At 35.5% G+C, this 21,538-nt stretch overlaps 1 protein-coding gene across 2 annotated transcripts in view; it reads left to right on the forward strand.

Moving 5' to 3' along the window:
* CDH7 (cadherin 7) overlaps positions 1–21,538 on the forward strand; it is an 82,443-nt gene that overhangs the window by 33,284 nt on the left and 27,621 nt on the right. For both annotated transcript variants that reach the window (XM_068193151.1, XM_068193161.1), the window contains exons 3-6: positions 5,768–6,062; positions 13,549–13,668; positions 16,009–16,176; positions 17,469–17,656. In XM_068193151.1, the coding sequence (XP_068049252.1) occupies positions 5,768–6,062; positions 13,549–13,668; positions 16,009–16,176; positions 17,469–17,656 (771 nt within the window). The remainder of the gene's footprint in view (positions 1–5,767; positions 6,063–13,548; positions 13,669–16,008; positions 16,177–17,468; positions 17,657–21,538) is intronic.

A 21,538-nucleotide genomic window follows, 5' to 3' on the forward strand; every position in this document is an offset into this window, starting at 1 on the left:
ATTAATAGAAATGGAAAAATTAGGTTTTTGTTTCAAATCAAGAGCTTTTTTTAGCCTTTTAGAAATTACAAGCTTAATCTTTATATATCCTTTTTAAGTCTTCCCAGAAAGGATGAAAGGGAGAAGGTGGCATGAAGAAAAGATTATTCTTCCCACAATCTGTTCTCAGTTGTTTTGTGATAATAAATTGTGGTCATAAAATGGACAAGAAGATTGTTTCTGGCTTGGAGTTCTTTTTTTCCTTTCTTGTGGTTTTTTTTGATTCTTAGTGCCTCCTTGCATTTTGTGAGGAGGCAGGAAAAATCTTCAGTTTTGCCAGTTCCATATCACCAATAACAATGGATACTGCACAGAGCATGAGGAATAGGCAATTTTCATTCCTTTTCTCTCTTTCTAGTTACTTTCATAGAGAGAAAGGAAGGTAAGCAGACAAGGCAAATCGTCCTTGAGAAAACTTTTCAGTTTTCCTATGGTCTCAGGGAGCAATGAAGTTAGATTGTATTGAAGCATCTGATGTTTCCCCTATCCATCTCTTTCTCTCCATGGCTTCTGTTATTCTGTTAGTGTCAAAAAACCATCAGCTCCTCATTTTCTCTCTTTGATTTTCTTCTTCACCAATAATCTATAAACTCTGTAATGAATCATTAACCATGCTGGCACAGAGAGAAGCAAAAGTAAAGATAGATCTTTAGGGAAGAGAAATCCGAGAAAAGAGGCATATGAACATTGTACCTGCTTTAAAGGAGCTTGAACTGAAAATCAGAAAAAGAGCAAACCTCCCATTCAGACATACAAGAGATGAGTAGTGGTCAGATAAGCTGTTTTTAGTACTTTAAATACTTTTAATAATGCCGTGCAGTATCTCTCCTTACTGAGAAAAATAAGTCTCCTTCTCTATTGGAAATACTGCTTTAGTACTTTAATGGCAAGTGATTCAAAAGGATATCATCTTTGGTTGTACAGATCTTAACATAAGCAGTATCTAGAAACTGTTGAGTATTGGGAATTTTGAAAAAAAGTGTTTTATTTAGTTTTCCCTAGAATAATCACCAGCCTGAAAATCCACATAGACGTAGGTGTGTTAGGGGAGACCCTAGACTAAGCTATATCACTGTAGGGCCAAAAAAACATGAGAAAAAAAAAGGGCTTTTTAAAAGAGTTATGATAATAACACCTTTTCTCTTTAGTTAAGCTGACTGCTTCCTTCTCTCATACATATCCAAGCAAGTATTTTCTAAATCTGAGCCTAAAGAGATTAAGTGCTTTTTTAGCTTGAGTTCAGAGTCAACAGATGACACTCAATAAATTATCTTCTAAAGAACAAGTGTACTTTCTATGTGCACTGTCCCCCTGCCTCAACAAGGCTTATGTGGCTTTTATTATTTATCTATTTGCTCTCTGCTAACTTTCCTAGCACATCAAAATTATCCTCCTGGCATAAAAATACGTCATCTCTCTCTAGAGGGTTGTTGCTTCCCTTTTCCTGTTCTCATGTGCCCTTGTGCATGCAGGAATCACACAAACCCAGAACTCTTAGAATCTTCATGTCAAATGTATGCAGCATGTAACAAAAAAAATCTATAGGATCAGCTTATAAGAATTGGATTGTGAATCTTATACTGAAAATAAGCCTAGTTGAAAGGGAAGGCAAACTGGAGAGTCGCCATCATAGATATTGTGTGGAGATGGCAATGGATGAAATTAATTGGAAGGATACAACTGAAAACATGGTGTTTTATTTACAATATCTATGGCAAAATTATTCTGAAAGAAGAATTGTCTGGAATTACCCAGAATGGAACCAGATGATGTTTAGACAGTGAATCCTTGAATCCTCCATGTCTCTTGAAACAAGGACTTGAAAGCAACTTTGTCTTGAGCCTCTCTACTTCTAAAGTTATAGTCCCCATGTGCAGCTACAGATTGAGCTGCAGTTCTGTCTCCTACAAGAATGGCCCTGTAGAAAGTGGGAGGAGTGAAAGACAAGCTAGCAGATGGCATGGCCACAGATGCTTTCTGGAACCTTCCTGCAAAGTACTACTGTCCTGAGGACTAATATCATTCTATTTAATTGTTGCCAAATTAATAACAAGAACAAATAAAAAAATCCTAGGTCTTATTATTTAATGTATTTCTTCTATTAAAAAAGGGGCAAAGAATGCGCCAAAACAACAACAAAAGCAAACGAGAAAACCTGGCAACAACAAAAAATGTACAAAGAGTTTTCTAAAGCCAACATTATATGGAAAATTGTACTTCTCACTTCCTACAACGTTAAATTAAATAGCTGGAACCCCAGGTATTTTGCAGTCATGTTTGTTAGTAGCAGAGCTGTGAATATGATACAGAACATTCAAATTCAAAAATTTTGTTCATAGTTGCAAAGCAATGATGCCTCTGCATTAATGACTTTGAAGATCACAGTATGGAAGAATTATATTTTGTGAAACTGGAATATAGGTGACATGAAAAATGCATCAAAATTCTCAATATTTTCAGCAAAGTACTTTTTTAATTTTTTGCATTGTTCTCTTTTACTGTACTTTTATGTTTTCTCAGATCTCTTCTAAAAAGCATATAAAAGTGTTGAAAAAAAAATCTCTTTAGAGTGCTTTATACTGAATTGATTGCTCCATAGTGCCAAAGATAAATTTAATCTTGAGCTATATCACCTTCCTGGGGTTAAGTAGGTAGAGAATGGTACATTACTAATTTGAGCATGGGCCAGCAGAGTTTTAAAATGCTTATTAAAACAAAGTTTTAATAAAAGATGCAAAGAAATTTGCAGTTCCAGAGCCTTAACCTTGGAATAACAAAGGTCCTCACTAATCACTTTACTAATCCATGTGGTAGCAGTTTTCTTACCAAGGCATCGTTCCAAAAAGTGGCTTCTGCTCAGCATTTCACTCCAGGTCACCAGCCACTGTAGTGCAATCCATGAGGAGATTTATGCACCTCAAAGTGGAACTCCTTAAAGAACAATGTGTTGTTAATCAGTAAGCCACTGAGTGAGCAAATGGGAAATGCTGAAGCTACAGAATTTCTCCTTTCCCTGGGATGTGAAAGCCTTGCTCAGTGCATCTTCAAGGATTTACTGGCCTCTCCCCTGAAGGTCTCTTTTTAATTTTTTTCAAAGTTATTTATTTGGGATAGGGCTGGATGTAGATACAAGGTAAAAGGTAGGCTGTGCAGCCCTGCAGTTTGAGACCACTGTGGTGTGCTGATGGGCTCAGCTCCATCCCCATGGGACAGAGCTGTGCTGCTCTCACTAACTGAGATATGGAAACTGTCCTTTCTCTGCTTGAAGAGATTTACTTGTACATCTCTAACATTCAGAAAACTGCTCTGCCTGACAAAATGCTGGTGTCCTCTGCTTTTCTCTCATCCTAAAGTATGCCAGAAAAGGTGGAACAACCTTTACAGGGAGAATGTGAGTCTCAGGCACCACAGAAAGACCAGCTAGAATATGGGGTATGGAGAAAAGAGAATCACTTAAGAAAGACAAAAACATTGAAATGTTTTATCCCATAACCTCAGTTCTTGTGTAACATGATGTTCAGCATTTCAGTCTAGACTGTAGGCTATGTAGGGAAACACACACAGTTCCTCTGTAGCACACAGGATACTTATGCACCCTGAAGTAGGTATTAGAGAAAGAAAAGTGGAAGGAAAAAAAAGGTCAAACAAAATCAAAGACCAGGGATACAGATTCTTACTTGCACAGGCCACTGCTCCTGTGTAGGGAAGATGGATTCTTCTTCCAGTCAAGTTTGAAAAAGCATTGAAAGCCCCACCTGTCAGATGTGTGAGTTGAACAGAGCTATGGTTTGTTCAATAGACCCCAGCCATTGGGACTGAGGAATACTCAGTGCTGTGGATCTCAAAATAGCCTGAATGTGAGATACATTTTACCTTGGCCTGCTCACAGTGTCAGCATTGTTTATTCCTGTGTGTACAAAGAAGCAGGGCTTTAAATGTTTGGAGAACTCCACCAAAGAAATCTTAGGCTTGTTTAGGTGTCTCTGGATTTATGTAGCAGCAGAATAAGGATAAACCATATTTCAAAATTATGTAGATAATCTTATTTAGATACCCTACCTCTGTTTTTCTAATGCAGTCCAAAGCTCCAGATTCCATTTCTGTCTTAAAAGATAGGAGTGCACTGTAATTGCATAAATATGAGATATCTAAACAGTGTAAGTGAAATAATGTGTAAGAAATAGGCAGCTTTTTATCCAGCTGAAAAATTCAAAATTGAGCATGAATACTTCCCTGCTGAAATAGGAAAAGATTTTGCAGCTGTGCTAAGTCATGCCCAAGATAACAATTTTCTGTATGTATTTGGGAAGTGAATACTGTCACAGTGATACTCCTAACAGAGAGAAAAAAAAGTTAGTGATGGAAATTGTGATGATGATGATGATGATGATGATGATGATGATGACAGTGGACGTACCTCCAAACTTAAGTTAACATGGAATTAGGACAGGAACAAAGAAGATATGAGATAGAAAATCCAAGCATATTTAACACTGTCTTCAGCTCTTTACAAATTAATACACTTTTAACAAGCAATAAAGTACAATAAATTTTACTGATATTCCTTTCCCTTGTACAGTATTAAATGTATCATATATGCATGTTACTATAACATGATATCCAGATCAATTACACTCTTGATGCAAGTTTAAGAAGTATGTAAGAGGTGTTTGGGTCTGTGTTCTATTACAGGAAGATGAAATTCAGTGAACATAAAAGAGCTAGAAAACCTGTGGAATCCTGCTCTGTAAGTTAAAATACCTTGAGTGATGAGGAAAAAAAAAAATTGTAAACTTGCCTTGCCTTTCTAATGGAAGATACATTTTGAGCTACTGAAGTATATTTCTTGTATGCCTACTACAAGTAGTCCCAGGGAAACTGCACATGGATTTCAATTCTGTGTGCTTCAAAAGTGCCAAGACACCTTGATCTTTCTGAGAGTCTGCATTTTTCTGCAATTAGATAAAGAAACGGAAGATATGGAAGTGAAGAATTGAAGTTACAGGCCCATCAGTTGGTAGTGAGCAATTTATCAGCCAGTACATTTACCTAGTTTTATAGAATCATAGAATATCCTGAGCTGGAAGGGACCCATCAAGTCCAACCTATGGACCTGCACAGGAAACCGCAAGAATTACACCAACTGTCTGAGAGCATTGTCCAAATGCTTCTTGAACTCTGTTAGGCTTGGTGCTGTGACCACTTCTCTGGGGAGCCTGTTCCAGTGCCAAACCACCGTCTTGTTGGAAAACTTTCCTGCTATCCCCTGACTTAGTTTCATTCCATTCTGTTGAATTCTGTCACTGGTCATGAGAGAATACATAAATACACAAAAGAGCAAACACACACTGACATGACGTTTATACTGCCATTTGTTTGAAGTCTCACCCTTCAGAATGATTATAAGCTGAAGTGAGCAATGTGGTTAAATTCAGATAGGAATAAAGTCACGGTTATGATCATATGTGTGCATGTGTTTGCCTGTGTAAAAATCTGGCATGAGAAGAGTGAGATTGTTTGCAGGAAAGAATAAAGATTTCATGCTTAAAGGAGAAAATTTACAGATTCTAATGGTCCCTCACATGGTGTGTGTGATAAACATTCAGCTTATATTTCCAGGAATAATAAAATTTCAATACTACTGCTCAACATAGGAATTATTTTTACATATCTCCATGCCACTGACTCTCTTGTAAGTTAATCTCATCTCTCATCAATTTTTCACCAGCTTCACTCTGATGTTGATAAAGGAGATGGTTCCATCAAATACATCTTGTCAGGAGAAGGGGCAAGTTCCATTTTCATTATTGATGAGAACACGGGGGATATTCATGCTACAAAGAGGCTGGATCGAGAAGAGCAGGCCTACTACACGCTCCGAGCACAAGCACTAGATAGGCTGACTAATAAACCTGTGGAGCCAGAGTCTGAGTTCGTCATTAAGATTCAGGACATCAATGACAATGAGCCAAAATTTCTGGATGGTCCCTACACTGCTGGAGTTCCTGAGATGTCTCCTGTGGGTAAGTGCAAAATACAATGTTGGTGTTGTGGGAAATTTGTTCCTATTGCCTTTTTAAAAGTTTCATTATTTTTTACTGTTTCATACTAAGTTACTTAATTATCTATGAGGCACCTGCAACAGTTAGATATTTCAAGACTAAACTGGAAATAACATGCTAGATTAAGTATTTACCCTTTCAAAATGTTATGAAACTCAAACAGCTATGCAAGGATTCAGATAACCATTTTATGGTGCATTTCTCATTCCAGGGCCCAGAGGCTTTGTTCTATAATTCCCATTAACGGTAATAAGTTTCACACCTATGTTACAATTTTAAAAGGTTATAATTTATAATTTCATTCAGATAAGGTCTGTTCATAACAAACTCTTCAAATTCCTGCTAGTGAATAGCATAATCTTTTTTGTAAGTTTTGTACATTTTAGCAATAGTTTATTGGATATTTTTTTCTTATACTGAAAATCCACTTTCTGGGGAATAGAGTCAAGCAGCAAGAACCAGGATGCAACTTGAGATACTTCAAAGTTCAACTGAAATAAGAGAAGAATTTGTTTTAGAGGCTTCATACCCTTTGTTGGAAACTAAGAAATGCTGATTTTTCCTAATTTTGAATTAGGGAAGAATTTCAAAATCAAATCCACTATCTCTTCATTATAAAGTGACCAAATGCTCATCCATTGTCAGGTGCCACTGTTTCTTTGAAAGCTGACTCTTTCAGACCAGATTAAGGCTTGGCCCAGAGATGTTTTGGTAAATGTTACTTTAAGAAGAAATTATAAATGCAAGCACAAAAAAACCCAAACAAACAAACAAACAAACAAAAACCAAACAAAGAAAACAAAAAGAAAAAAACAAACCAAAACAAAATATCTTACTTTACTGCAAATATGTATATGGGAAGTCTCACTTTGGCTTGAGAGAGTTCTATGGTGATTGAAATATAGATTTTCTTTGCTTAACTGATTTTAAACCACATTAAACTGTGGTAGTCTTACAGTAAGACTGCATATAAATTTTTTTATAATTTCCTCAGTATGCTCTACTGTGATTTTGAATGTTAAACAATGCATCTAAATTGGAGCTAGAGAGAAAAAGAATCTTCCCTACCTAAGTGTCCTGCAGCAATCAGTAGCAAACATTGCTTATATATGTGAAACTCAGCTTAGGAGTCAATAGAAGATAAGTAAAACATTGCTAATGAGTTTTCTATACATTTATTTTACTAAGCAGTGAACACAGACACTATTCCTCATTGATACTTGGCACTTGCTCATTGTCACTCAAGCACTGCGTGGATGGCTGAAGAGACAATATTAGCCTTGGAAGAAAGACCGACACCATAACTTTTGCAGAGTGACAGGGAGGAGGTGAAGTTGTGATATGTTGCTAGGATCTTTTTACTTCTGAACTTTGAAAAAATCTAGACAACAGATAATCTAAGACTGTAAAACCTAAATATTCCACTTCAAAAATATGTTGTGTTTAAATACATATTTTTTTCCTTAAATATGTTGCACTTTTACTTTAGAATAAGATTATTTAAGTAAAATTTAGCATTCAGCAACTATTAGGTTTTTTTCTTTCACTTTGTCTTATGACCTGAAAAGAAATTATTTCCATATTTCACTTTTGCATTCATCACCTCTGTCTTTTCTTGCACTGGCATATTGATGTACAGACAACTACTACAGATATATGAGGTTTACCTACACGTACAAATCCATGCCTCTACTCCTTCCTATGCTCCATTTGTTCCAAAAATATATTGGAAATCAATCTATGGGGAGTTCACTGTGTGTAGTGGAGAATATAAGGACTATTTTTCAAAATGAGCTGCTTTGCATATTTTGTTGAATCTTTACATCATAAAGGAGTAAAAGAAATTTTCTCCCACATGGACTGTACAACACCAAATGTATTTTCAATTCAGGTAAGTACTATGCAAAATTATTAACTGAGACCTGTGCACTCTATGAAATTTGTGTCAACTAAGGGTAGTTTCAGATCCATGAACTTCCTGAAACTGCACTTTTTAAACATCTTCACGGTTGGTATCACACACCTACCAAATCCTGCATTGTTACAAAGTTAAGGATTAACATAAAATTCCTTTGTCACACTTTGTCGCATTTTGTCTTACATAGATAGAACAATTCATACTTTATTCATATAACATAATTTTTAATTAATCACCTAGAGCATCCATGAAATATTAAGGAGATACAAAGTATCTCTCTCCTATTTTGTTTAAAATTGTATCCAAGACAAGGTTTTAATTGGATATTAAAGGAAATGAAAGAGATCACAGGATTATAAACCCAAATTAACTATAAAGCTAGGAATACTATTACCTTTAACCTACAGGCTGGTTATGCAATTATAACGGTTCTGTATTTTTGACAAATATTTTTGGACATTATCTAAGGCTAATTGAAGTCAATCTCTTCTTTTATTTGAAATGACTTCAGGTCAGGTTAAATTATATTTGGGTCAGGCCCAATTATATTGATTATCCTGAACTGAGTAAATATCTTGATGGCTTATAAATCTATTCATGGCAAAACCCCCAAAGACATGGCTTATCTGAAAATCATAAGGATTTGGTTTTGTCTTTTTTTTTTTTTTTTTTTTTTTTTAAGTGTGTCTGGTACTTAAAAAACTGAGCAGCATTAAATTTCAAACAAAAGGATACTGGTCTGTTTGTCTTCCCTCCGAGGGAAGTAGGGATGAAAATTCCAATGCCCAACATAGTTTTGGTTTGTTTAATCCTCTCTTCTCTCCAGCCATAACAACAGTTTTGCTTGTTACCCAGCACAACAAATATATCTCTTGCCATTTATTACCCCTGACTGAGGTGGATTTAAATATCTGAATTATATAACAAAGTAAAGAAAGCAAAAGCACTGTATCAGGCTTACATCTTTGATACAGTGTGTTGTGGGCTTTGAGAGCCTGCATGAAGTGTCTTTCTCCAAGCACAAGCCAGCTCTTCTTCCCTTTGTCTGACCTCGCTGCTTAGCTGGAGCCATTCTTGAGTTTTTTCATCAAGTGAAGGCAACATAACGAGGCTGTGGGAGGGGAGGGTGGAGCTCAAGAGCGTTCTGACTCTCCCCTTTCACACTCCTGGAGGGGAAAGGCTGTGGAAGCATTGCTGCATCAGCTGTGGGTGAGACCTGGTGGTGAAAGCATAGAAATACCAGAAGGTACCAAGCAGAACCAGTTTGGATTGTTGTATGTAAGGATTATGCAGGAGATCTGGATAACTTGATAGTAAAGGTGTTTAATGTTTTCAGTAGCAGCTGTTATCATGTAGAGATGTGATGCCATCATGGAATTGTATGTTAGACAGAGTACACACCGTTAGTTGATAAAAATTGATACTTTTAATAACTGACTGCCTTAAAGCTCTATTATCAATTTGTTAATGTGGCTAAAATTCAATTGATAAGAGTATGTGCAGTTTAAAAATTATACATTTGTTAAATTATTCTAGTTTTAGAAACCAGTTTTATTTTGAATGATCTCACCAATATTAAAATAGAAGTCACAGAATCATTTATCACAAAACATTATTTCAAAATTTGCATAAAATATCCTGTAAGTTACTAGCAAAAAGCTAGTAACTTTTGTCTAAAAAGCTCTGTAGAGGTTTCTAAAATAATACACTTAGAGATTCAAAGTGGATCCCTTTGAAGGATCTCCAACTCAATTTTCAGCAATCAGTTTTGCTTTTTCTCTTCCTATCATGGAAAAGATTAATCTCTTCAGTGTCAGAAACATTGTTGAGCCTTGGCTAAATTTAAGTACAAATAGTATTCTAAATACAAGGTCGACTCTGCAAATATCCTCCCATCCTTTTACCTTACTATCAGAGTTAATAAGTCAAGTTCTAAGATTACTGAAATTTAGTAATCTCTATCAATTATGTTACAAATTATCTTAAAAAATCTGGAAAATAAAATCAGAATCTGTACCAGACACACAGAATTAAGTCTGTAACTAACTACTATCAAGAAAAGAATTGCATGGAACACTTTGATAAGCAGCACAGATTTTTTTGCAGTACTTGCTACAATTGCTGAAAAAGTTTATGATGTTGCTTCATGTAGAATTTCTTTTAATGAACAGATATCCAAGTTTTGTTAAAAAGACGTAACTGTATAGAAAAATAATTTTAGAGAAATCCACATTTAAAAGAGAAAGCTATTTTTAAAATAAAAAATGCATGTTTATTTTTTCAACCCATACAAAATACACAAACTGTAAGTAATGCTTTATGTTATAGTTGCAAAGGCACAGTTTATATTAAGACATTAATGAAAGTTTGGGGTAGGGTCAGTGTCCTGTCTACCCTTGCACTCCAGGGCTCTGAGCAATGGTGACTAAACAAGATTTATTGGCTGGAGTAAAGGTGTGGTACCATTTGTTGACTGTCCCTGTTACCTGTAAGTCCTAATCTTGGATGCAGGTATGACAGCTGACTGTCTCTGCTAGAGGGTAAAGCAAAGTGTTCATGGACATAAGGAAGACAATATCAGTGCAGGAACACAAACTCTTCTAAGATATTGTACTTGGAACTACGATGCAACTACCCATTTTCCCTAACACTTTTAGATTTATTTACTATCTGTAAGTATCCCTACAGCTTTATGATTTGGGGTTTTTTAAAATGGAAGTAAGTATTATGGTTTGACATCAATCCATTGCAGAAAGATTAGGACAGCAGTACATGGCAATTATCATACTCTGAGGGAATTCCTGTTCTTCAAGAGCAATCTGCTTCTTCTGGAAAAAATCTCTGGAAATCCTCAAATGCAGATCTTTCTGTGCATTTTGTTTCCTTGGAACAGATTTCCTACACATAGGAATTTTCACATAATTAGAATACCTTCTGTTATCTTGCATATTCTTGAAAAAAATGTTGTGCAGAAATCTCCCTCTCAGCATGGGGCTTCAAAAGCTCTTTTATTCTGTGTGTGTGCAATTAATAAAGAAATAATGACAATATCATGGGTTTTAGATCTTTCCCCCAGTGACGTTTAGAAGAAGTTGATTATCACAGAAGGACTGGAAAAGTATCATTATTTTTTAGTTACTGATTACATTTAAAGGTGATTATCACAGAAAGATTTGATGTTAGAATTTCTACTTAAAAACCACCCTTTTCTGAAGGATTCATGTGTTTTAGGAGAGAGACAATCAAATTCAGATAATGACTTTATTTGTCTCCTGGAATGTAGAGAGTTTGTTTGCTACATCAATAGATTTTTACAGCAAACAAGCACTTCTAAACTTGCAGCATTTCGAAAATATCTGTGCAGAGATTGCAGAGCTTGTAATTTCTTTGATCTTGTATTGGTCTGGGGCCCTTGAAGACAGCAAGAGCAGGGGGAAAGACATAATTGTGTGAGAGGTTTATAAGCACTTTTGCCAATATTTGCAGACATTGTCAATTTCATTGGCAGGGCTTAGTGACTTTGTAAATGTGGTAAGCCTGGCTTTCACAAAGAACACAGGGTGTCAAACAGTCATTATGATGCCCTTGTTCTCAAAAGCTGGATAGACTTTGGCAAGTTTAAAATAGGTCCCTGTATGAAATTACATTATAGAGTAATCTGTAAAATCAGTTTGACATACTGAATCAAAGCTCTTAGTTACTGGTGAACAGAAAATGGATGTATTTTAAGTCCCATAACTGATAAATGACTTGATGGATTAACTAGCAATTTTCTTTTTAAACTTTCCATCTACTTAATAGTTGCATCCAAAATTTCAGTTTGGGAAGAACCTTTTCCATCTCCAAAAATATTAGACCAAAAAAAGACAGAAAATATGCATTTAAATAGAATTGCAACCATACTACTTTGTCATGGATACTTCAGGAATAGAGATCAGGAATATGGGCTAACTAGGCCATAACCTCAATAAATTTGTTTTACAAATGATCATTTCTGGTCAGAATTCTTTCAAGCAGGATCTATCCTTTGCAGTCTGCTCCATTTTGTGGAGGGCTGCACTTAATCCTTTCTCCAAACTTTCAACCGAGTCCCAGGCTCCATTTATGATGTTCTACTTAACTGAGAATGGAAAAGATGAGGAAAATGGATGGGTGATATACTATATAAGATAAAAATAAATTTAGAGCTTTCTCCCATTTCCTGAAAGAAAAACTTTACATTTCCAAATAAAACTGACCAGAATACTATTTATGTTAAGTTCACCCTGGACACTTGCTATTGCACTTTGTTCTTAAAAAGTGATTTCAAGGCTTGCTGGTCTCATTTTCACATGTCAAAAACATGTCCTTTCAGAAAGTGAACTTTGTGTTTAACAAATGCTTTTCTCTACTCACGTGTCTAAATAAAGTCTATGAAGCAATCTGATATTCTCTTGAAGACCTTTACTGGGCATCTGCCAAATTGATACAGTATTAATTTGCAATCTCACCTCCAAATGAGTCCCTGGGCTTTTCAGTGGAAGGTCTGAATGTCACAGACAATCTGCCAGTGAGAAAAAATAATCTTTCTGTCTATCAAAGGATGATGACCACAGCCAAGGCCCTGGCTCCCAAGTGTTATTTTATTCTGCTCTCAGCACACACCATGAAAGCTGTAGTCTAGAACAAAACAAATGGGAACTGACATGGTGAACATAATGAATAAGAGCTGGATGCAGAATGAGGTCCTCACAAAACACAACCTTCTCATTAGCCAGTTAGAAATTTTTCTTTCTTGTTCCTGTTAAAATAGATTTTTTTCATTTTATAAACTGAAATCTATTTAAAATAGATTTTTTCATACATTTTTTTTCTTGAGGAATCTTTGCACAATAGATTACCACAATTGATACTGCAGATATATTGAAGGAAATTACTATTGCAGATTATTGAGGGAAATTACTGCTTTTTGAAGGAATTTAGAGTCAACTTTAACCAGGTTTTCTCTGAGCCGAGAAAGAAACTCTTCAGCCATCTCTTTATGAAGCAGTAAATAATTCTATGGGCTAACAATAATTTTGTGTACATTTATCAAAATTCATAAAAAATATATATATGTATGTATGTTTGAATTTCTAATGCATCATTACAATTTCGGCAAACAGACTTCTCTTAAAAGGAAAACTATTACTACTACTGTATTTCATACTCAAACAGACTTCAGGCTTCATCATCATTACAGAAATTTTGCTGATATATCCTCCACCAAGCAAAGGCAGAGATAGGGAGGAGGAGCTAATGAGTGAGATGGTTTTTACTGCTGTGAGTCAATGCTTGTGACTGTTTGGGAAGATGGAATTCTGTAATAGCTGATACTATTCATTTACAAATAGAACCTGAAACACTAAACAGAGTCAGCATGGAAATGATGAACAGTTGTGAAAAAGCCACCTCACACTGTTCCAGATATGTACTGGCACAGCATATAGAGTAAGTGTAGTTCAGATTTTTCTATCTTTCATGTGCAACAGTCCCTCAAACATTTTACAGGTACCTCTGTGGTTCAAGTGACAGCCACTGATGCAGATGATCCTACTTACGGCAACAGTGCTCGAGTAGTTTACAGCATATTGCAAGGACAGCCTTACTTCTCTGTGGAACCCAAAACAGGTAAATTTACATAAACCCTTTACAGTAATGCTGAGAAAAGGAGGAAAAAGTGCATTAAGACTTACTAGGAACTTATTAATATGACCTCTTGATTAATTGAATACATTTGGGTTTTGTTGATCTTTTAATCTCTTATTCTTTAGATAAGGTTATGAAAGCCACATGTCTATGGCTTTCATAAGCCATAGAGGCTTTCTTTATGTCTACATGAGCTATGTAATAAACAGACTTTGCTGGAATAGAATTTATTATGTTTTCAATCTACCAGCTACTTGGTCTGCTGCCCATTGGCATCTCTCTTATCAGTGAAAATTTCAAAATTCAGTGAAGATTTTTTCAGATTTCAGAAATATCTAAATGTCACATATTCAGGTTCCATAAGAATCGATTTAAGGCTCAATTACCCTCCATGCTACTTTTCAAACTGAAGTTTTGTTGTGGGAAATGAATTCCTTCTTTATTAATTTCAAGAAGAAAACACTGTGCTTCTTTTGCTTATGAGATATAATATTTTGCTGCCACTTTCAAAGCATATTGCTGGTGAAACTTTGTTTGTACAATTTTCTTGAATTTTTTTGAATATTTTTAAGCCACAACCAAATGCAGCCTTTAATCCTCTGTTAGTTTAATAAATATTACCCTTTCTGCTGGATCATTTCATAATGCAGAAAAGTAGGTTCTTGCTCTGCTCATTTCAGTTTAGTGCTTGAGCCTTCATTTACACCTGCAAGGAGAAGAGTTATAATCTTCATTTTGTATATAACCAAGCTGAGACAAAAGAGAAAAAAAAATCCATCCTTTTAATAATAAACAATCTGTGATGTGAATCAGACCTGAGTCCCAATATTGTGACCAAAAAGTCACACTCCATTTAGCAACATGTAAATTTGCAGAAATAACTAGTATAATTATCTCCATATTGCAGGAGATCCATGCTCAGCAGGGATATATAGCACTATCCTTTTCCTTCCAATGAGTATGATTCATAGTGGTTTTCTCTCTGTTTCTCTTTCTCCCTCTCCATGTTTGCTTATGTACCATATATGTTGTGATGATGGCTGCAGGCAGCCCTTGAACAATAGTATGGTAGTTTCTGCTAAATAAAAATCTTGATGAATTCAGACTGAAATGTTTGCATATGTTTTCATCACTTTGATGTGATACTCAAATTTCCTGTGTGCATGACAGTTTGCTTCCAAATGATTGGGTAACTTTGCCTGGTAATTTAACAATGACAGAAAAACAAACATGCCAGGAAAAACAAGGTATAAACAATAACACTACTAAATTGTATATTAATTATATTTTTACACATCTTGTAAAATGGGTGAAATAGTGCCAGGCAGTCTGTTGGTGAAATAAATGTTTCAACTCAAAAGCGATTAATGGCAAGTCCAACATTCATAAGGGAAAAAAGAAATAAAAGTCTAAGCAAACATTCAACAAATAGCAGATGAAGAGATATGTGTCCCACTGTGCCTCTTCTTTATTTAGTTTGTTTATATTTCTTTTACTGCTGACACTAAGTGCTGGAGGAGCAAACGGCTGCCTCTCTGGAAATCAGGGTTAGCAGCTATATTATATACTGGCAATGAAATATTCATAACATCAACCTATTTTGAGAAGGCATATTTATTTTTTTGATGTATATCAGCAGAGCTGAAAGAATGAAACATGGAATTTTCTTCTGGTTTTCATTTCATGTCAATTAATTACAAATTAATTATGCATATCATCAAATGGATATAAAAACTACTTCAGATATTTAAGTATTTCATTACTAAATTAAAAAAATCTCTTAATTATGCCAATGATTTAGAAGTGGATATTGGTAAACCAAATATATTTGGCAAAATAATATAATTTCATATACCTGCAAAGTGTGGCATGTTATCAATATTGGTAAGAGTTAATGTCTTGAATAGGTATCCAAAAGATTGTGAAATTAATCTTGACCTTAGAATTTCAAAAGTGAATGCAAAATGTTTTTTTCTTCCTAGCTCTAAAAGAGTGGGAAATCAAATACAGGAGATTACATCTTCCAGGGAAGGAAGTGTTACCCAAGACACTTTGAAGACTAGTTCAGGGAGAAGATACTGAAAACACAGTCACGCCCTGCATTACCCAGTAAATAAAAATTAGTGGGTTTGGTGACTATTTAAAATAAGCTTATGGTATGTCAGTGCAACTCCTAGTCAAACCCTGTTATATTAGTGTTGGAATTAATTCATTCCACTCTTGATGCAATCACTGATCCACTGTTATGTTTTAAAGGCAAACTCAGCTTTTACGGCAGTATATTTTTGCTTGTGCGATCCTTGACACTTTGTGTTTCTGCAGGTGTTATCAAGACTGCCCTTCCGAATATGGACAGAGAAGCCAAGGACCAGTACCTGTTAGTTATCCAAGCAAAGGACATGGTTGGGCAGAATGGGGGATTGTCAGGGACTACATCCGTAACTGTCACCCTGACTGATGTTAATGACAACCCGCCCCGCTTTCCACGCAGTAAGTTACTTTGTAAATAAGTGATTTGTAATATTATTCCTAAACACTGCTATTTTCTTTACATACTGTGCTATTTCTAAACAAAAAGTGCTTATTTTCCATGTCAAGTTCTTTGTTAAACTCTGACTGCAAGAAAATTATATTATTATTATATTATTATTATGATTATTATTAAGTAAACATTGTTTTTCTTTGTCTCATTCATACCAGATTAGTTGAAATGGTGCACAGCAAAAGGGACATTTATGAATGCATTTTACTTCCTCTTCATTAATAAATACCCAAAAAAATATATCCTAACAGATATTTAGGTCTTGCCAGTTAGGCTTCAGGATTCTTTAATTTTACCCTTAATCCTTTGTATTCCTTTGGCATTGTCACGTGCTTACAATATTTCCTAAAGAGTTAAATACCGAAGAGGTCAGAAGTCACTTTTCCTCCATTTGATTTCTTTGACCAAGGTGGCTCTCATCCTAACCTAAAGAAAGGAGCACACAGTTGTATGCTCAAACCAGAAGAGCTCAGTTTATTCATAGTGTTCTGTCTGGGGTGCTTTTTTATTAATAAAAAAAATTACATGGTAACATAGAAAGCAAAATGAAGGATATATTCATGTTGGCTACAGCCTCACCTCCAAGGATGGAAAAAATATATCTGTACATAATAGATTTCTTGTTATTTCAAGCCACCACCTGCTTGAAATAATAATAGAATAACTGAAGTTGTTTTTGAAGGTGAGGGTGTTATTGGCTACAGAATGCACTCTGATATCCTTTTGACAGCATATATATCATTTTGTGCTTGAATAAAAAAGCTAGAATTCTCAAGATGGTGCACTTACCACTAAAGAAATTAATATATACTAGTTTCTAGTGATATACCAATTGTGAGATGCCTAATCAAGATATAAAGCTATAGAATAATAAGTCTTAATATTGATATTATTTTACTTACTTTTCTTTCCTCTTTTCTGGTAAACAAAGTAAAAATGCATTATCAGGTACTGACATCATGATTTGCATTTAAGTTTTGAATTTTATTTTTGCATCTTTGCCTTGTACTTTTGTTGTCATATGAAGAAGTTATGCCTGTTGTACCTAGATTCTATCACAAACAAAACCTAACAAAAAGGGCAATTCTATTTCAAGACTGAAGAATATATTCTTGTAGCCTGAGTAGATGTTCAGGCACATGACTTAAAGGAAGGCAGATTTAAGAAAGCTAGATTTCATTTTTTTTGGCTTTCAGTCCCAGAAGACTCTGAGTTCATTATTTTTTTTTTAATTTTGCAGGATCATATCAGTATAATGTCCCAGAGTCTTTGCCAGTGGCTTCTGTGGTGGCCAGAATAAAAGCTGCAGATGCAGATGTTGGACCTAATGCTGAAATGGAGTACAAGATTGTGGATGGTGATGGTTTGGGAATATTCAAAGTTTCTGTTGACAAAGACACCCAGGAGGGAATCATAACTATTCAGAAGGTGAGTCTGATTTTACCCCTTGATTCTGTTTAGAATTCTTCAAGATGGAGGCAGGTAATGAGAGTATGAGCTTTTGTTCCGAAGAGCCTTATCTGCTGTAAATGTTTCCATTCATATATTGACAGTATTCCATCTCGACTTGACTGTGTGATTATTATCATCTTGACTTGACTGTGTGATTATGAGGTTTTTAATGACTTACACTGAAAAATATTCTGTGTTTTCTTTGACAAGACCTGTATTTTTGTGAGGTGGATGTTTTAAAGCACAGCATTTGAATGGGAATCTAAACTTCAGTCTCATTTGTCTTTGTATGAAATAGTAGAAAGTGTGAAAATATATCTTGTAGCAAAAATGGAAGCTCCAAATAAAAAATAGATCCTGAAATTAACTTTAAAAATAATTATCTGGATGTCTTTAGCTGAGGTGATACTATTCAGAAAGGACACATTATTAATTTAAAATTATGTAACAGTAAAAGTAGTAGGTTTACAAGATAATGTATTATTAAAGATATTATTTTTTAAAAACTTGAAAAAATTAAATAAGTATTTTTTCTTCATAGCTTTCTACATGTGCAGCTAGAAAACATTATGAAATTGAAAAATCATATTGATATAAAATTATTGAAAGTAAGCTTTCTTACACTGCTGCAACACATTTTAGACTACCTTTTTAAAGAGTAAAAATGTGATGAAATATTTTTCAAGAAAATTTAAATTTTTTGAACAATAAAAGAAATACAACACCTTAGAAGAACCTCTCATATAATTTCCTAATCCTAATTTGTGAATGCTTGGCAAGGGCCCTGTGACCTTTGTTTTGCAAAGGGTGGTATTTCACAGACTGGGCTTCCCACCCAGAGCTCAACCTCCATCTCCCACTGCAGCTGCTTACCCAGCTACCTACACTGAATGGATTCCTCAACAATTTAATATCCTTAAAGTGTGGAAATGATTTGGCATTTTGGAATACATGTACCTATATTTCCAAACAAGGACCTATGCTTGTACTTAATATTATTTCACAACAGATTTTTCTTCCTATATATTCTTTAATCTTTGTAAACTTCACCTATCAGCTGGGTGGGGGGCTATTTTGTCTTGTTGTGTTGAGGTTTTTCCCCTTCTCTGGTGTATTAATTTCTTCTTCAAGCAATATAAAGCTTAAGTTATATTTCTCCTTTGAAAGAAGTTAAGAGTGCAAGATGTTGCAAAGCAAAGGGCTAACTCTCTGATGTCCTTAACACCTGTTGAGAGCTGGTAATCATTAAGAGATGTCACAACAAATGAAGTATGTTCACCCTTGAAGTATGTGTAATGTGAATCTTTTCTCAAGGAAAAAAAAAATCCATCTTAGGCTTCTTACAAAATTTACTTCTGCTTAGTACATTTGAAATACAAGTGATGAAAAGTTAGTAGTCTTTTTGTTCAACAGCCAAATTCAGTGTGGCTCCTTCAGTTTGCTTATTTGAAGTTTTTTTTACCAGTGCCACAATGAGCATCACTGAATCAGTCAGGATCTTCAGTGATCTAATATGAGAGCTAGTGAGTTCATGTCCATTTTTTCTTTTTTTTTCTTTTTTTTTGGTATGGGTTTGTAGTCATGGTATTTGTTCCTCGAATATCCTGATTTCAGTGCTATACAGTGGACCAAATAACTGACATTTATTATTCCTATAATAATTTTAGCTAGGGAGCTGAACTGGACTTTTCACTATGGAATATTTGTCCAGAGAAGTGATCTATGAAATAGCTGCTAGACTGCATTAAAGAGGTACAAATTTTTGACCTGATCAAATGGTCTAATCTGCTAATAATTTTTATACCTACATACTGCTATATTTTGACACAAGACTTCAGACTTCTTTCTCTGTAGTGTTAAATTTTCTCTAATTTTCCTACAATTTTTTACTTCTTTTCCTCTGTATGGTAGGTACTCCTTGGCTAGTGCAAGGTGCCCACCAAGCTAGTCTATTATTCCCTTTTCAGCAGGACAGTGTGAGAAAATAAGATGGAGAAAACCTTGTGCTTTAAGGTAAGAGTAGTTTATGAAAGCAAAACTGAAGGTCACATGCATGCCAAGCAAAACGAAAAAACAGATTTTATTCCTTATGGAGATGCCTGGCCACTTCCTGGGACGCAGGGCTTCAGTTCAAGTATCATTTGCTTCAGAAGGCAAAGGTTGTAAATAATGAATGCCCACTCCCCCACTCCAACCCTCGCCTTTCTCTTAGGTTTTATGTCTGAGCAGAAGCCCTATGGCATGGAATATCTCTTTGGTCCATTTGGGTCCACTGTTCTGGCTGTGCCTCCTCCCAAGATCTTGCCCATCTGTGTGGGAAATGTTGGAGAGACAGCACTGATGCTGTGCCAGCACTGCTTGGCAGTAGCCAGAAACTGGCATATTGTCAATACCTTTCCAGCTACCAATGAAAATCACAGCACTGTTCTGCTGCGGGGAAAATTGACTGCCTTCACCCAAACCCGACACACTTTGACATACCCAAAGGTGATTCCTCATGGTGAGGGCCACCTCCCAAACCTCAGGATGTCCTTAGCTTTTCATTTTGACTCCAGGGAGCCTTGTGCTTTGCCCAGTGCTGAAAGACCCTCCCTGCCAGCCTTGTCCAGAACATTGTGTAGGATAGAAGTGAGGAACTGAAGCACAGTGCCTATCAGGCAACTGCCTATCAGGCACTGTCTTCTGGACAATAAATTGAATTAAAGACCATTATTAATAACTGCATATGCAGGTTAAGCAGGTTTCAATCACTGAGCCTTACCTGCCAGACTGCTATGGAGTTGGGTTATCCCTGCATGATAATGTGTGCTTGTTAGTAAGAAATTAGGGAAGAAATTAAGTTTGTAGCCTGAAAATTGCCTAAAAAATTTACTGTCCAGCACATGATGTTCTGTACTCTTCTGAGTGCAATTACCTTTCTCCTTTTCATGCCCTAAAATCAGCTGAGGTATTGAGAAACAGCTAAACCTCAAAATGCAAGCCTATCCTTTTCAACTTCTGATTATTGATATGCTTAGATGTCACGTCTGTGTACACATCAGGCAGTAAAATGCCAAGGCAAAGACTAATGAAAAGGCACGCTTTGGTTCTAAATGCAAATGGGTGCTTTAGTTTTGTGCACTTCTACTGCAATTGTACATAAAGCTCAGCAGGCTGGGCATGAAAATCACTGGCAGTAACTGAGCAGCTGAAGGCACTTCTCCATTCATTTTTGTGCTGGGTGTTGGGGAAAGTTTGGCACCTGGTTATCTGAGTTCCACATACAAGCTGAGGATTTTGCATTCTGTTTTTAGAAGGATAACCACTTCAAGACAACTTCGAAAGTTGACTTCCTCACTCAAACTAACACTTCTTTTAACACATAAGTAGCATTAAATTTAGAAAAAGAGAATTTTTCTCTTTTTCTTGAAAGAAAAGAAAACTGCAGGAAGAGAAGTGAGATTTAAGAAATCACCATGTAAAGGTGGATTTTTATGTTCTTTTTTATTTTTATTCCACAACATTCATTTTATGGAATATTAAAGAAAAATGCCCAGAGACGAGCAAAAATTGCAGGAAAATGATCTAGTTTGAAACAGAGAGACACCAAGTACCATGATATTAGAATGACAAAAGTGTTACATGGTTAGATGTATCTCAAGATTACTGATGAACAGATTTGGGTGTGCTTAATTTTTTGTTTTGGATTGTTTTCCATGCCTGTTTGAACACATTTCTTCTCTGTACCCTGCAACAAAGAGACTTCATAACATCACGAGTCAGTGAAAAAAAAAAGTGTTTTTACTATTAATACTGATTTTCTTTGAAATATATGGAGTGTATTCCTTCCTTTATAACTCTTCTGCCTTGCTATAAACC

The sequence above is a fragment of the Anomalospiza imberbis genome, chromosome 1 (genome assembly GCF_031753505.1).
Source record: "Anomalospiza imberbis isolate Cuckoo-Finch-1a 21T00152 chromosome 1, ASM3175350v1, whole genome shotgun sequence".
Taxonomy (NCBI): domain Eukaryota; kingdom Metazoa; phylum Chordata; class Aves; order Passeriformes; family Viduidae; genus Anomalospiza; species Anomalospiza imberbis.